The following is a 17,449-nucleotide window of genomic DNA, read 5'->3' as shown; positions in this document are numbered from 1 at the left end:
TGATCCAAGCCACTGTTTCTCACCTGGACAACTGGATTAGCTTCTATCCATTTCCCCAGCCTTATATTTGTATTTACTTACTTTTTAAAGATTTTTTTTTTTTATGCAGACCATTTTTTAAAAAGACTTTATTGAATTCATTACAGTACTGCTCATAGTTTTATGTTTTGTTTTTTTGGCCACAATTCATGTGGGATTTTGACTCCCTGTCCAGGGATTGAACCCACACCCTCTGCTTTGGAAGGCGAAATCTTAGCCACTGGACCACCAGAAAAGTCCCAGCCCCAGCTTTGTTCTTTTACAGCATTTATGACCCCCTAAAATATTATGTATGATTTATTTGCTTACTGTCTCTCTCCATTAGAATGTAAATTCCATGAAATCACAATCTATCTTTTTAAGTGCTATGAAACTCTATACATTATAGGCAGTCAATAAACATTTAATTCATCAATACTTAAGTTGATCTGATTTGGTTTCTGTTTAATATTATTTCCAAAGAACTTTAGATGGTTTCAGGGTACAATGTAATCTGATTTTGTTTAAAAAAATTTTTTGTGCATATAAAAAAGAATGGGTTTATGTTCAAAAATTTTAGAAGTGATTAGAGAGTGGGATTTGGGGTAATTTTCATTTTCTTTTTTGATTTTAATACTTCTGAAATTTTCTACAATGACCACATGTGATCCTTGTAATAAGATAAAAATAACTACCTTTATTTCATTTTATTTTTAAATTAAAAATTATTTTATTGAAGTATATATGATTTACAAGGTTGTGTTGATTTCTGCCAAAAGTACCTTTATTTTAAAGTATTGACTAGCATCAATCTGATCTTCTAGAGAAGCTTGGCAGTCCTTTTTTCATCTCTTGGCTCCGCATCTCTTTTCTGACAGTGTTGTTGTATATGTGTGGTGTTTGTTGCTCAGTTGTGTCTGACTCTTTGTGACTCCATTCTAACAGTGGCATTGCCAAACCTTCTCCACTCTTTTTAAAGTCTCACTGGATCCATTTCCCACCATCTTTACCCTCCTCTGTGCCATGGGAAGGGCTTCCCAGTTGGCGCTAGTGGTAAAGAACCCACCTGCCAATGCAAGAGACGTCAGAGACTTGGGTTCGATCCCTGGGTGGGGAAGATCCCCTGGAGGAGGGCATGGCAACCCATTCCAGTACTCTTGCCTGGAGAATCCCATGGACAGAGGAGCCTGTACGGCTACAGTCCATAGGATCGCAAAGAGTCAGACATGACTGAAGCGACTTAGCATGTACGCAAAGCACATGCCATAAGAAGCTGTCCCATGAGATTGCAGCGACCTGGCTCCCTGGTCCCCTAGAGTCCAGTCAGGTTTCAAACTTTACTTGAAATCTACAGGGCACGAGGAAATGAGGTCAGATCATTTATACCCCCAGCCGCCTCCCCACCAGTCCTGCAGGGTGGCTATGTCCCTTTACGTAAAGGCCCACGGCTCCTGCAGGGGTCCTCTCCCAACAGCTTTCTCTGGGTAAGTGCTCTCTCCTCTCTCTTCTCCAGGCCTGGGAAAGGTAATAGTTCTCCCACCCACTAGTCCTGGGGGAACGTGCCATCCTTTGTTTTTCCTTATCCTTGCTCACAGCTCTATAGAAAGAAAGAAAATGAAAGTCGCTCAGTCATGTCCGACTCTTTGCAAACTCATGGACTATACAGTCCATGGAATTCTCCAGGCCAGAATACTGGAGTGGGTAGCCTTTCCCTTCTCCAGGGGATCTTCCCAACCCAGGGATCGAACCCAGATCTCCCACATTGCAGGCGGATTCTTTACCAGCTGAGTCACAAACTCTCCTCAAATTACTCAATTCAAGACTTCCATATCTTTTCTTCCAAGGTCACAACTAAGCACTCAATCACATCCCCTTCCATCGCTCTCAGCAAATGACCTTGCCTCATTCTTTCCTTTGTTTTTTACTGAGAAGGTCTTGTATCACCTTTCTTTGCATCCCTCAGATGGCCATGTATCATCGGGTTACTAAAAGTAGTCTATATAATGGCCTGCTCTCGTGCTTAATCTTGCCTCTCAGAGTACATACTGTATCTTGCTCATAGCAGGGCTCTACCCTTTCTTCTTCTTGCTTCTGACAACACTTTTCCTTTATTGGTTCTTCTCCCATCTCACACAATTTAACTCTGGATGTTTCTGATGTGTCAAACCTTGTTTTATCCCATAACTATCTTTTTTTTTAAAGCAGAAAGCTTATCAATTGTTACTACTCTGTTTATTACTTATATTCAAATGATTTTTATATACTTGCTGTCCTATTCATTTAACTAAAGTTCAGTCCTTTATCTATCCAATCAAACTAAATATTTTACTTGGATTTCCAATCATCTCCTCTTCCTCAAATCTGATATGATTTCATTCTCCTCAATTAGGTTTTTCCTCCCATTTGTCAGTATTTTTTCCAATGGAATCTATAGTTCTTAATCTCAGGAGTTTAAATCATTGAAGTTATTTTTTAATGCCTCCATTTTCTAGGCCCCTCAACTGCAATTACTTTTTGAATTCTATAATTTTTTCTTAAACTCACTTCTCAGAGTTCTTTCTTTCCATTCTCATTGCTGTACACCCCCCCCCCCCCGAAATTTAACTATAGGCCAAGATTATTTCAACAGTCACCTAACTTGTCTTCAAATTCCAGGTTCCCCCATTCCTGTGGAGGGATTAAGATTTCTAGAATATTGCTAATATCATGTCGTTCTAAAATGTGACTCTGGGACATCCTGGTGGTCCAGTGACTAAGATTCCATGCCCCTAATGCAGGGGACCCAGGTTCAATCCCTGGCCAGGGAACTAGATCTCACATGCTGCAATTAAAAGTCCCGCATGCCACAACTAAGACCTGGCACAGCCAAATAAACATTCAGAATGTGGCTCCAATCAATAATAACTAGAAAATCAACAACTAATATGTACTATTTGCTCTGTGTTGACGGCTCTCCTGAGTTGTTTTTCACATGGGTTAATTATTTTAACCCTCAGGAGAGTCCTGTAAACATACAATTGGAAATTTTTTTCCTACAAGTCAAAGGTATTCAATTTGTCCACACTCAGCAATGGTGATCTTCTTGCTGGTGTGTCAGAGATTTCCAAATCCATAGGCTCATCAAGTAATATCTGTCTATTAAAAAAGCCCAGTGACTCAGATACATGCTATGATTCTTATAGATCTGGTTCTAATTAATAAAATATCAACGTACTTTAAGGGATTTCTGAAGTTAGAGTCTTTGGTAGTTTATATTCTATTAATTAATAAATCCTAAAAGAATTACTATACACTCTATGTTAGTTATTAATCTATTGCCTCTTAGCTCCAAATTCACCCTTCATAGCCTGCTCAATGAAAGTGAATCTGAATCTCTTAAATAGTTTCTTTTTGCAGCTGGCATAACGTTAGGCTTTCAGGAGAAAGAGGCATGAGTCAGTCTGGCTCTTCCATTGGGAATGGGTTATGAAGGAAGGACTGACTGTATTTGCAGGAAGACCAGTTTATTTGTTTATCCTTTGATTTCACAAAGATTTATGAGCACCGACGCAATGTCAGACAATGAGGATTGTTGGATAAAGAATACATAGTCCCTGGGGCTTCCCTGGTGGCCCAGTGGTTAAGACTCTGTGCTTCTACTGCAGGGGGCTCAGGTTCCATCCCTGGTTCAGGGAATGTTTGCATGTGGCCAAAAAATAGAAAGAAAGAAAGACATAGTCTCTGTTTCAAGAAGCTCAGGCAAGAATAGAACTGACTGCATTCATGATGATAAGAAGTGAGACGTGCACCCTGTAATTTCAAGGGTAGCCCTGGATGCTGTGAGAGCTGAAGGGACAACTCATCACACTGGGAAGAGAGAACCATATTCTAGGGGAAGTCTTTTGAATGAAATTTTGAAGGAAATAAAACCTATTCATCTGTGTAAAGGGACAAAATATGGTCAAGCCAAACTGAACTACATGTGTAGTATGTGAGAACATTGATGGACTGGTTGAGTGTTGGGATGGGTGCCTGGTGGATCGATGACAGATGAAGTTAGAGGGGTTGGACCCAGATTATGGAATTGGTCTATTTGATATTTAGGTTGTTTCTACATTTAAAAACTGTTTGCAAACAATCTCAAGTTTAGAGAAAAGTTGAAAGAACAGAACAAATAACTTTTCTCCCCTCTGAATCATTTGAGAATAAGTTGCCAACATGATGCTTAATCATCTTGTCTCTCTAAACGCCTTAGTGTGTATAATATCCACAAACAAGGACATTTTCCTTAATACAACCACCAAAATTAAGAAAGTAATGTTGATCCACTACTACCATCTAATCCTCAGGCCTTATTCATGGTTCACTAGCTCTTCCAATAATTTTTTTTTATAGTAAAAGATTTAGTTCAGAATAAATCCTTATGCTTAGGTGTCAGTCCTCTTTAGTTTCCTGCAATCCGGGACAGTTCCTCACCTTTCCCTTGATTTTCATTTCCTTGATCCTTTTAAAGATTACAAGTTAGTTATTTTATAAAACGCCCCTCCATGTGAGTATGTTAGATCTTTCTTCACAATGGGATTCAATCATGCATCTGTGGTAGGTGTTTTTCAGAAGCAATGCTGTATTCCTCTCATTGCACCCTATCAGATACATGATTTCAATTTGCCCCATCACTGGTGATATTAACTTTGATAACTTTATGAAGGTGATGTCTGCCAGGCTTTTCCAGTGCACAGGTACTTTTCTTCCCCCTTATAAATAATAAATATTTTGTAGGGAGATACTTAGAGACTATTTAAAGAGTCATTCCTTTTCAAAGAGTCAATTCATCCAATTGTTTATATCACTTGAATAAGTATGGGCTCGTAGCTTCGTCAATAATTTATGTGTTCTTTAGAAATGTTCCCGTTACTCTCTAAACCCACCCTTACTCTTTCTAGCAGAGATCCTCTAGTCTTATTGTACATTCCCTGCCCCAGCACTGGACTCATCTATGTCTCTCAAGAGGCTTGGTTCCTTTTACCAGAAAAGAATATTTAGAAACCAACATCTAGGCACTAGTGGGCTCCTTTCTGTAGGGGTGGCACTGTTCCTAGACCCTCATAACAGACATATGTACGTATACATACATGTGTATATATTTGTGTTTATTTTTATGTTTTGTGCCTATTTTTATATGAGAGCCAGCAGTTGACACCAATAACCCCAATTCTAAGCCAATATCTCATTCTTATGTTCTCCCTGCATATATTGTAATAATTGTAGCTTGTTTCTCTAGAAATGAGAAACCTGGCTTCCTTATCCCGAGTATATTTCCTTATTTGATCAATCCCCTATATGCAGCTGTTTTCCCTAATAGCCACCATACTCTCACCTTGTAAATGCCCTCCTCCCCTTGACTGGGCTATGACACCCTGCTCTAGGCTCTCTCTGTCCCTCCCATGGAAGCTCTCCTCTCGCTGCTGGGGCTCTTGAATTCTGAGCTGAGTCACTGCCCTGCAGAGACCCTTTTCTCCAGTGGTCATCTGCCATTCCACACGGGCTACCGTGACTCTTCCCCCACTCACCCACAGGGACACCTACCTTGCGTAGCCTCGATCTAAATGGGTTTGGGGTTGAATTGCTCAAGAAGTGAACAAATGAATGGGAGGGAGAAAGATATGGAAAGGGGAAGAGAAAGAGAAGCACATTCCTATTTCTAAAAATATGTATATTATCAATAGCATTCCCTTTTTGTACATGAATTCTTAGCATTAAATTATTTTCTAGATTTCCAGAAATGGAATTGTTGGGTCAACTTATTGACCATAAGTCAGCTTATTGGTCAGCTTATTGGTCATAAACTAAATAACTTGTCTTAAGTTTTACATCTGCTAGCAGTACATGGCAGTGTCTATTTTATCCTAGATAGCTTTGGGTATTATATCTAATTTTAAAAGAATTTTTTGTTAACTTTATCGGTGAAAATAATATATGGTTTTATTTTCTGTTTCTATGCTAGTGAGGTTGAACATTTTTCCATTTGTTTATTTAGTCATTTTTAGCTTCTCTATCATAAATTACCATTTTCTTGTCCATTTGAGTTCTGGTATAACTGGCTTCCACTGACCACCTCCACATTTTTGCTTTCCTATCTCTGCTGCCAACTAATTTCTGCTCAGATAAATACAAACTAAGGATTATATTACTGTAAAAAACATAAAATTAGAAAAATAAATGCCTGTTATAAAGCTATTCAAATGTATGGTGTACTTTTTTTCTTTTTCTTTTGGGTGGCATAGGGGATCTTAGTTCCCTGATTAGGGATTGAACCCATGTCTCCTGCAGTGGAAGCATGGAGTCTTAACCACTGGACCTCCAGGGAAGTCTCCATGTATAGTGTACTTTTAAAAAACAAATTGTTATTTGCAGATCATTTTTATCTTTTTTACTCTCTACTAGGTTTGAAAGATTTATTTAATTCTCTTCTCAATTTTTTTCACTTCATATCATTTGACACTATGATAGTAATGCTCTATTACTAACTGAATTTTTCATCAGGTATCTCTTTTATCTCATATTGTTTTTTCATCTTAAAGTCTAATGTTTTGGGGGTTGGTATTTGCATGCTATAACATTTTCAACATTTTATTGTCAATCTTTTAGAATCCTTGTTTTAGGTGTGTCTCCTGCTGTGAGTCAGGATCCTGGCAGGAAATAGGCAGTGCACTCAAAACGCTAATTGAAGACAATTTAATGAAGAAATTCTTTACAGAGGTGTGGACAGCATTAAGGGAACCAATAAAAGACGGTGAAATACCCAGGTACTAGAAACAGGGAAAAGCATTCATACCCTAAGCACAAAAAGGTCAAAGAAAGGGAACAGTAATAGTGGAACCCAATATAAACTGTTACTGGGAGAGAGGGCACCTATAGGATCAGTGGTCTTAAGTAGAGATAATACAACCACTGAAAAACACTGGCCTGGCAGGGAGGGAAACTGGGGGAACTGATACCCTACTTCTTTCTTCTCCTGACCTATAATCTATTACCACTATCTGCTGCTGGCCAAACCCAACCAGAAGTTAGATGGCAAAAGATTTCCAGGGATGCAGAGCATAGAGCTGAGCCCAGAGCCAGGCAGAGTAGAGTTGAGAAGAGCCCGCAAACATGTAAACAGCTCATAGCTGGATTTTGTTGCTGGTATGTGGTCTGATGGGTTGTGGTTTTTTCTTTTAAATGCAGCATTTAGCCCATTTACTTATATTTGTTGAGATTACCAGGGTGATTTCGTTCTAAGATGTTATTTCAGATAATGTCTCCCATTATTTACATTTTTTTAATCCTGTCTTGACTATTTTTTGAATACTTGAGTGATTTTTCTTATTTTATTCATTCCATTTCTATTATTTTAGTAGTGACTTTAGAAAGTTATCATGTATTGGATTGGACAAAACGTTTGTTCAGGCTTGTCCCATAAGATATTACATAGAAACCCAAATGAACTTTTTGGCCAACCCAATAACATCTTGCTTCCCTGGTGGCTCAGTGGTAGGAAATCCCGGGGACAGAGGAGCTGGGAGGGCTACAGTCCATGGGATTACAAAGAGTTGGACATGACTTAGCAACTGAACAACAATAGCAATAGTATCTTTAACTCCCTCCTAAACAAGAGGAGGATCTTTGAAATGTTTGCTCAATTACCCGCTCCTGATTTATGTTGGGTATTTTTGTTTTATATGTAAATATATTTATATGTGATATGAATATATGTTTATAATATATAGTCAATATTTACTGAGAGTTATCTACTTTCTTTGTTCACCATTCATCCTTGCATTTTAGTCTTTCCATTTCAACTCACTTTTCTTCTTTCAATCTTTTGGAACATCCTCTGTTGAGATTTATTGGTGATAAACTCTTTCTGCATATTCTTGTTTTTGCAAATGTCTTTGTCTCATCATCATTATTGAATGATATTTTTGCCAGGTTTACAGTTTTAGGATGACATCTTTGAAGACATTATTCTACTGCCTTAGGACTTTCATATATTGCTGAGAAGTGTGATGTTAGTGTAATTGTTACTCCCTGGAAGGATAGACTTTTAAATATTTTCTTTGTTTCTGAATTGCCACACTATGATATATCTAGGCCTGGATTTCCTCTTATATATCCGGCTTGGGATTCATGGATAATTCTAAAACTGTCAGCTGGTATCTTTTTTATTGGTTCATATCCTTCTGGATGGTGAATTTTAGGTTCCAAAGATAGCAGTCACAATATCTCCCATTCCACATGCTTTTCTTACAATATGACTTTGACGTTCCTCTCATGGAGAAATGAAGTCATTGTTCTTTCTCCTTGAATCTGGGAAGATCTGTAATGTCCATGGAAGTGATTCCATGTGATTTCCAAGGCTGGGAGATAAAAGGCAGAACAATTTAACCCTACTTGTCTACAGATGTGTTACACTCTGAAGCAGCCGCCATGCTGTGAGAAAGCCCATGTAGCTAATGGAAAGATCATATCTAGGTAATTTCACCAAGAGAATTCTCAGCTGAAGTCCTAGCCAACAACTTGTATCAACCACTAGAACTTCAGATAAACTAGCTTACATGTAATTACAGTTCTAGCCGTGGAGTCACCTCTTGGTCTTCAAGTCTTCTCTGATAGCCACCAGATACTTTGGGGGCAGAAGTAAATTGTCCCTGTTGTGCTTTTTCCAAATTCTTAACCTGGAGACTCTGTGAGTACAATAATCCTGCTGGTGTATAATACCAAGTTGGGAGGAACATGGATTTTATCCAGCAGTCAATAACAGAACACTTCTGCCAGACACCTTGGGGTGAGACCAAGCTCAGACTAGTTTAAATTCTAGGGTTTATGGGTTTAAGGGCAACAGAAGAAGTATAAATATAGGCTACAGACCTACTTGAGGCTGGTTTGTAACTGTGTATGATTAGAAGGAATAATTTTCCCTCTACTCAATGCCATGGTTTAAGTGTGACAGCTCTCCTTGTGATCCCATGATTTGGCGGCATGAGTAGGGGACAGGCTTATTTCTAGTTCACCTTACATTGGGTGTTTATCCCTTCGGTTTAGGGGTGCTTTAATTAGACTCCTCACTTTGGGTAGGTTTTATTCTCCTCTTCTTTGCTCCCTGAAAATTACAGAAAAATAAAAACTTAAGGTGCTTAAAGTCACCAGGTTTTGACAAGTGACCTCAAAGTGAAACCAGTTTCACTGCTTTATTTACCGAGTTTCTCACTTCAGTTTGGGTTTTGGCTTGTGTGTGTATATGTATAATTTTTAACCTCTCAGTTCTTTGATGCATTTAAAAAGATGATTTGCATAGGATAAATGGAATTTTTGGTGTTTTTCAACAGATGGCTTGGACAGGACCCTGTCATGGGCTGAACTTTGGTACCTCCTAAAATGTATATGTTGAAGTCCTATCCTCCAGTACCTCATATGTGACTGTATTCAAAGACAAGATTTAAAGTCACATATTTAAAGATAGATGATCAAGTTAAAATGAGGATGTTATGGTGGGCTGTAATCAAATATGACTTGTGTTCTTTTAAGAAGAGGAAATTAGGACACAGACAAGTGCAGAGGCAAAATGATATGAAGACAGAGAGAAGTAGGCAGTCTACAAGTCAAGGAGAGAGACCTCAAGGGAAACCAACGCTGTCAACCCTTAGATCCTGGACTTCTAGCCTCCAAAACTTTGAGAAAATAATTTTCTGTTCATTAGGCCACTCAATCTGAGGTACTCTGTATGACAGCCCAAGCAAATTAATAAAGGAAACCCCCACTGCATTTGGGCTTCCCTAGCTGGTAAAGAATCCTTCTGCAATACAGGAGACCCCAGTTTGATTCCCAGGTTGGGAAGATCCACTGGAGAAGGGATAGGTTATCCACTCCAGTATTCTTGGGCTTCCCTGATGGCTCAGCTGGTAAAGAATCCAGCTGCAATGTGGGAGAGTTGGGTTCGATCCCTGAGTGGAGAAGATCCCTTGGATAAGGGAAAGGCTACCCAGTCCAGTATTCTGGCCTGAGAATTCCATGCACTGTATAGCCCATGGGGTCATGAAGAGTCAACATGACTGAGCCGCTTTCACTTTCCACTGAATTCACTCGTTTGGTTAATTAAGGGATAGGCTATTCAATTTATATTTCTTGCAACTTCTGTTTTTTCTAACCTCTCTTTCTGTCTCCCTTTTTAAAATGTGTAATTTCTCTTTATTCTTTTTTATTTTGGCCTTGCCACATGGCATATGGGATCTTAGTTCCCTCACTGAGGATTGGACCTATATCCTCTGCATTGGAAACGCAGATTCTTAACCACTGGACCACCAGGGAAGCCCCTGCTGTCTCCTTTTTGACCGTTTCATGGTTTTTCAACATTCACAGGAGCGGAACATAGAGACAATAAAACCCCAGTTCTTCTGCTGTACCTCCTAGTTAGCATCCCATGTTATTAGTGTGATAATGGAGGGGAGGAAAGTTTAGGCTAAGTCCAGTTTTTGCATAACTCTATGCATTATTCTGTATGACCCTAAATATTTTAATAATACAGCCTCTTGTTTTATTGGTTATAAATGCTACTACATACATCAATGTTCAACCTATAATACATTGTACATTTTCCAAGACCCATGAAGGTGTCAAGCTACTCAAATAGCATCAACAACTTAAAATTGCACCAGAGAAACCATCAGGATGGTTATATTCAAAAGTTATATCATTAAGATATTTGAAATTTAAAAAAATCACCCATTAGTCCATCTAATGGAGAAGGAAATAGCAACCCGGTATTCTTGCTTGGAGAATCCCGTGGACAGAGGAGCCTGGTGGGCTGCTTGCCAAGGGGTTGCACAGAGTTGGACACGACTGAAGCGACTTAGCATGCATGCATGCATTGGAGAAGGAAATGGCAACCCACTCCAGTGTTCTTGCCTGGAGAATCCCAGGGACAGAGGAGCCTGGTGGGCTGCCATCTATGGGGTTGCACAGAGTCGGACACGACTGAAGCGACAGCAGCAGCAGCAGTCCATCTAATTTTTGGAATTTTAGTTCCAAAAATAAAAACTTAGAAAACTTAAAGGAATTGCTATTTGTTACTCCAATTAGTTAAAAATTTACAACATAGGCAATGAATCAATTTTCCTCAATGGAAATCTTAGGAAGAATTTTCTAAAAATTTCAGATCATTTTTGGAGACAATTAGATGTAACATAGAAACAGATGGGGAATCAAAAACAATACTTATTTTATCAAAGTAACTCAGAATTGGGTCTAAGTACTGAGTGAGTCAGAGTTTCTGTTCTTTCAGACCAATTTAACGTCAGTATAATTATTCAGGCTTAATGAAAGTGTCCTCACAAGACATGAAAAGAGTGTGACGATATGTGTACACATTTGATTGGGGAGTTTGGGAACTCTGAGGGCCTCTAATAATGAGTGAATCCTAAAATGAGGCTTTAAAAAATAATAACAAACTCAAGTTCTTATACTGAGTGACCTAGGGCATTTCCTTATGAAATCAGAGCCTTACAAAATTTCAGAAAAGAGGTGGGATGAAAATATACTTCTATAATGAAAATAAAATCAAGTTTCCTAGAAAAAGTGAAGTATCCAACTCTGTTTTAAAAGCCTAGGAAGGGGAAATGTTAAAATTTGGAAGTAGGGTGTGAGTCGCTCAAGTCGTCCAACTCTTTGTGACCCCATGGACTGTAGCCCGCCAGGCTCCCTTGTCCATGGAATTCTCCAGGCAAGAATACTGGAGTGGGTGGCCATTCTCTTCTCTAGGGGATATTCCTAACATAGGGACTGAACCCAGGTCTACTGCACTGCAGGCGGATTCTTTACCATCTGAGCCAAAATCATAGGAAGGGGAAATGTTAAAATTTGGAAGTAGGGAAGGAGCCCAAACTCCTGCTCAGGAGGCTAAGAAAAGGGAGGGCCTGGAGTTAGAAGAAGCAGTGTTCTAGAGAAATCTATGAAGGGCAAGGCATAGTCCAGGGAAGGGAAAAAATGTGGCCACTGCCAAGAGTCTCGTGAGGACAGGCCTCCTGGAAGCCTTCTAGGTCTCCATTTAGGAGAGTGGGATGACTTGAAGAAGAGAGACTGGCAGAGCTGTGATTGTTTTACCCCACCCCAACAGCATGAAATGATCTTGATTAGCTTCCATTTCTAGACCAACCTGCTAATAATCCTCATGCTATTTCATAGGCCTTTAATCCCCCAAACATTCTTTCTGAGTGTTGATGTGTGAAATCCCCTCAAAGGGTCAAATGGCCTTGGCCCCACACTGAGAGATAAAAAATCCCCTCAAAGGGTCAAATGGCCTTGGCCCCACACTGAGAGATAAAAAGCTTAGGGGGAAAATTCACCATATTCCTACCCATGTGTGAACAGTTGATCACTGAGGAAAATCAGTTACTGATGACAGAGGTTTTCCTTGTTTAGGAAAGTGTAGGTGGCAGAGGAAGTCAAGGAGTGGGGTGAGAGGAGAACTCAGGATTCTCTTTTCTATCTGGGCCTCTTTCTCTTCAATATTTGGTGACAAATAGAAGTTTCTGTGAAGGTACTTTGTATGGTGATTTTTTTTTTTTTTTTTTCAGCAGGAAGGGAACAAACTTTATTAGCTTCTCTACGAGCCAGGCTGGACACACAGCTCCTCTCCCAGATGGTGGCCGCCCACCCCCCCTCCAGCTCCCCAGAGCCGCACCCGCAGCAGGATGGACCCCGTGGGTGAGGACGGCAGCGTTCCACACCCACTGAGGGCGGGGACAGGGAGGAAAAATCAGAAGCAGATACTTTGCAAGGTTTTGTTAGTTAGTTAGACAGCAGGTACGAGGAGAGGGGCTCCCGGGCGGGGCTCCCGCTGTGTTCCGCTCGGCTGCGTGGAGAGAGCCGTGCCGGCGCCGGTGGTCGAGGGGACCAGCCGGACGAGATCAGCCGGAACGCACTGATTTCGAGGCTTTATGTTCATTTCGCCCTTGGCCCCTTCTCGATCGGCTTCCCAATGTCCTTTCCCCGGAGCTTGAGGCCAATTGCTCTCTCGATCTTGCCCAGAACCTGGTTGTTGGGAATGGCCCGGCCACTCTCGTAGTCCGCAATGACTTGCGGCTTCTCATTGATTTTCGTAGCCAGGTCCTTCTGTGTCAGCCCCTTGCTCTGCCGGCCCTGCTGGATCACTTTGCCAACCTCCAGGGTCACCCGGTCGTGATGCAGCTCCTCAGTCTCCCGGTCCAGCTTAGCTGTGTTCTTGGTGATCGAATGCTGCTTGTTCTGGCCGGCGGCCCATTTCTTAGAAGTCTCCACATCTTCTCCTCGTCTCTGAGCTGCTAAGATGGCCTGCTTGGACTTGGCCTGGGCGGCCGTGGGGCCCTTTTTGCGCAGCACCGTCACCGTGTCCCAGTCGCTCTCAGCCATGGCGGTGCGGGCAGGGAAGGCGGTCCGTCCGGCGGCTCCGAAGCAGCTGCTCGAGACCCGGCGACGCGACGTCCCCTCCTGTATGGTGATTTTTTAAAATTTATTTTTAATTGGAGGATAATTGCTCTACAACGTTGTGTTGGTTTCTGCTATCCAACAACGTGAACCAGCTATGAAGTGAAAGAGGCTCAGTCATGTCTGACTCTTTGCAACGCTATGGACTGCAGCCAGCCTGGCTCTTCTGTCCATGGAGTTCTCCAGGCAAGAAAACTGAAGTGGGTTGCCATTCCCTTCTCTGGTGGATCTTCCTGACCCAGGGATTGAACCTGGGTCTCCTGCATTGCAGGCAGATGCTTTACCCTCTGAGCCACCAGGGAAGCTATATCTATATCTATACACACATACATATATCCTCCCTCTTGAACCTCCCTCATCCATCCCTCCCGTCTAAGTCATCACCGAGCACCAGGTGAGGGCCCTGTGTTATAGAGCAACTTCCCACTAGCTAGCTATTTTACACGTGGTAGTGTACATGTTTCAACTGTGAAGGTATTTTTATGTGGCAGACTTGATGGGAGTGTCTAAGCCCCATGGTGCTACCAAGGTTATGAAGCAGAATTTATGAAACTGATTTCATTATTGTCTTATTCAGTTCCTGGTGCCACCGACAGCTTGAATAAAGAAGTTCATTTTCCTAGAGAACAGGGAACTGGTGTTTCAATGGATGCATGCAAACCAGCTTCTCTGATTTCTTATGATTTATTCAGAAGAGTGGTCATCCCACATTTTTTATGTCAGCAGCACTTAGTTAATAGGTACTATCTTATTTTACATTCTCTTTCTACAAAGCACTTCAGGCTACTTGCAAGAAATACACTTCGTAACACAAACCATCCTGTTTTGCTGAAAGAGTTTTGGGTCTTGTTGCTTATCATTGTGAGGGGGAAAAAGTCAGGTTTTTCCACCCAGAGTGAGTTGGCATTCTGTGTCATCAATCTGCCCAGTGGAGCTGACCCAGGCTGAACATCTTCAATCAGCAACCACCAGCATTTGTGACTGAAATCATATCACTGCAGGAATTCACTGTTTACGCTGCCTCACTGAGTCATTTTTTAAACGGGCACTTGGTAACCCAAATAAATCTTTCTATAAATGCGAGAGACGTTTTTGAGGGATGGTGGCAGTCTTCCAAATTCCTCACCACAAAGCTTTCTGCTCAAAGCTGCCCCAAACCTTTTTTTCCTAGGTTTTTTATTTTTTTTAATGACATGAGAAGTACATTCTTATTATAAAAAACAATATAGATGGACTTCCCTGGTGCTCCCAGTGCAGGGGGCCTGGGTTTGATCCCTGGTCAGGGAACTGGATCCCACATGCCACAATTAAGACCTAGTGCAGCCAAATAAATAAATAAATATTTTAAAAAAGACAATACAGAAGTATATTCAAGTTCACCTTCTGTGGATATTTTTTAATGCCTCCTTTTCCAGAAGAGAGGCCCTTTCTTTGTGGCTCTGGGAAGTGGTGAGGAGAGCAGGGACGGCTCTGAGCCCTTCCTCACACCTCTTTCTGCATCCTTACCGGCAATAGTGAGGAGAAGCTAAGTTCTGTCGCAGCAATAAACAGCCCCTCAAACCAGCTCACATGTGCTGAATCTACTACAGGTTCAGCAGCTTTTTCGGGCAGCTTCCTTCCAAGTGATGACCTGCAAATCCAGGTGGCTTTCACCTTACAGCTACTCCACCTGGAACACAAGACTTTCAGACACTAAAGCAGGGGATGAGTGAATCCACACATGCTCTCAAGTGTTCGAAGCTGGAAATGACACATATCATTTCCATTTCCCGTTTGTTGGCCAGACCCTGTGCATGGCCACAAATGAACTTCGAGGGAGGCTAGGAAGTGTTCCTGTGTGCCCAGGAACGAGAGGAAAAATATCTATGATGCCACTGCTAAATATCTACATATTCCCTCTCTCCTTGATGTTTTTTCAAACCTAGAGCCTTGACACTAAGCCATGGTGATCTCAAATGTCCTACTTGTTTGTTGGTATCTCTATACCCATTCCTGAGCAGTAAGCTCTCTGAGGCAAATTAGAGGCTAAGAAAGGAGAAGATTTGGATAGTGAATGTGATATAAGGAAGGAATGAAATCTCTTGAGTGGTAAGATCCCCATCCATGAGAAGGGACTAACCAACAGAAATCAACTTTCCTCTCCCCAAACCTATTTACCATCCAGCCCTACCATGGTACGGTAGACAGATTAATAGAATTCTCCATCCAATTCTCCCACTGTATAATAAGGGGGTTGTGCAGTTTTCTCCTGTAAGCATCAATTTCTAGAGAGAAGTATCTGATTTCTACTTAGCCCTTGAGAAGAGAATAGATAATAATGTAGGAGAATTTTTGAAATACTAAAGATTTATCTGTAGAGGTCTATGAACTTTCTGTTTATTTATGTCTAAAGTATCCTATGCCTCTTTATTCTGCCTCCCCACCCCAGGTTCCCTCCTGCTTTGCACAGTTAGCTGTGTTCACAGTGAACACACACACATACACACACTCAGAGTCAGCTTCAGAAACCCTCTCCCCAAATCAGTTTCCAAAGTTCCTCTTTTTGTCCCCCCAAGTCCAACTTTCCTCAGCTCTGGTTGAGCCAGATGATTATCCATGAGGTAAATGACAGGTATAATTTGTGGTTATAAAAGCCTAGCCTTCATTAATTCATAATTTAATCTAGATGTCATCTGTGAGCAAACAACTTAATTAGGCTATTAATTCCATTAGAGTGTTTGGATTTATATATCCTCCGCAATAAGATTTTTGTACTTTCCTCGTTGGTCCTTATTCTCTAGTTTTCAATGATTTAATACCCTGAGTTACAATTTCAATATGATAATTTTTGGCAATCTATTTCCATTCCTTTGAAAAGTTTGGACTTACTTGACCATGAGCCAGATCCCTACTCAGTGGGTGTGCATTGTTAGATGACTGCAGACAGGGAGAAAACAGTTACCAGATAATTTCTCCACATCTACGAGAATGTTGGTTGAAATCTAAAGGAGAGTTAAAGAAGAATTTGAAGAGGTGCAATAGCTTCTCTATGAAGGGAGTGATGTCCCTTTGGTAGTAACCTCATCAGATTCCACTCCCCAGGTCCCTCTTTGCCCACTTCTATACATCTGTGCTTCCTAGGTGGCTCAGCGGTAAAGAATCTGCCTGCAATGCAAGGGACATAGGTTCAATCTCTGGGTTGGGAAGATCCCCTGGAGGAGGAAATGGCAACCCACTCCAGTATTCTTGCCTGGAAAATTCCACGGACAGAAGAGCCTGATGGGCTACAGTCCATCACAACTGAGTGACACAACTGAGTCAGACACAACTGAGTGACTTTCATACATCTGTAGCTACCAAATGAGGTCCTTTAGCATACGTGCATTAAGGTGAATGAGCCAAGACAAGCTAGTTGTTGTTTAGTCACTAAGTCGTGTCTGAATCTTTTGAGACCCCATGGACTGTAGCCCGCCAGGTTCTTCCCGTCCATGGCATTTCCCAGGCAAGAATACTAGAGTGGGTTGCTATTTCCTTCTCCAGGGGATCTTCCTGACCCAGAGATCGAATCCACATGTCCTGCATTGGCAGGTAGATTCTCTACTGCTGAACCGCCAGGGAACCTTAGCTCTTTTCTTCCCACGGCAAAGCATGCAAGCCCAGCATCTCAGGATTCTAAGACTCCAGGAATCTGTTCTGTAAACATCACAACTTCCAGATTTCTCTCTCCGGCAGGAAGGTGCTTTAGAGATTTCTCATTCACAATGTGTAACATTAGAGGTTTTAACCTAAACAGAGAAGACAGACAGACAGAAGTAGCTAAACGGAAGTAAGACAGACTGTGTAGGTCTCCTTTCCCCAAATGGGAAGCTTTGAGAGATTCAGTGACTTCTTTAAGGCATCCAATAAGAGGTGAGGCTAGATCTCCGGGTTCTCAAGCTACTCTTTCAACCACAAGACCACACTTCCTTCCGCT

The 17,449-nt window shown here is 41.3% G+C and overlaps 1 protein-coding gene across 1 annotated transcript; it reads right to left on the bottom strand.

Annotated features, from left to right (window-relative positions):
* Positions 1 to 12,610: 12,610 nt before the first annotated feature.
* On the bottom strand, positions 12,611 to 13,516 carry LOC133058781 (endothelial differentiation-related factor 1). Its single transcript, XM_061145749.1, has one exon. It carries the CDS (start codon positions 13,420 to 13,422, stop codon positions 12,976 to 12,978), a length of 447 nt encoding a protein of 148 aa, XP_061001732.1. The 5' UTR covers positions 13,423 to 13,516; the 3' UTR covers positions 12,611 to 12,975.
* Between the last annotated feature and the right edge of the window lie 3,933 nt (positions 13,517 to 17,449).

This window comes from Dama dama, chromosome 6, assembly GCF_033118175.1.
Source record: "Dama dama isolate Ldn47 chromosome 6, ASM3311817v1, whole genome shotgun sequence".
Lineage (NCBI taxonomy): Eukaryota > Metazoa > Chordata > Mammalia > Artiodactyla > Cervidae > Dama > Dama dama.
This window is presented reverse-complemented; position numbering and strand designations above follow the sequence as displayed.

Coding starts and splice junctions, on each gene's coding strand:
- LOC133058781 (XM_061145749.1), bottom strand. CDS start 13,422: ATGGCTGAGAGCGACTGGGACACGGTGACGGTGCTGCGCAAAAAGGGC.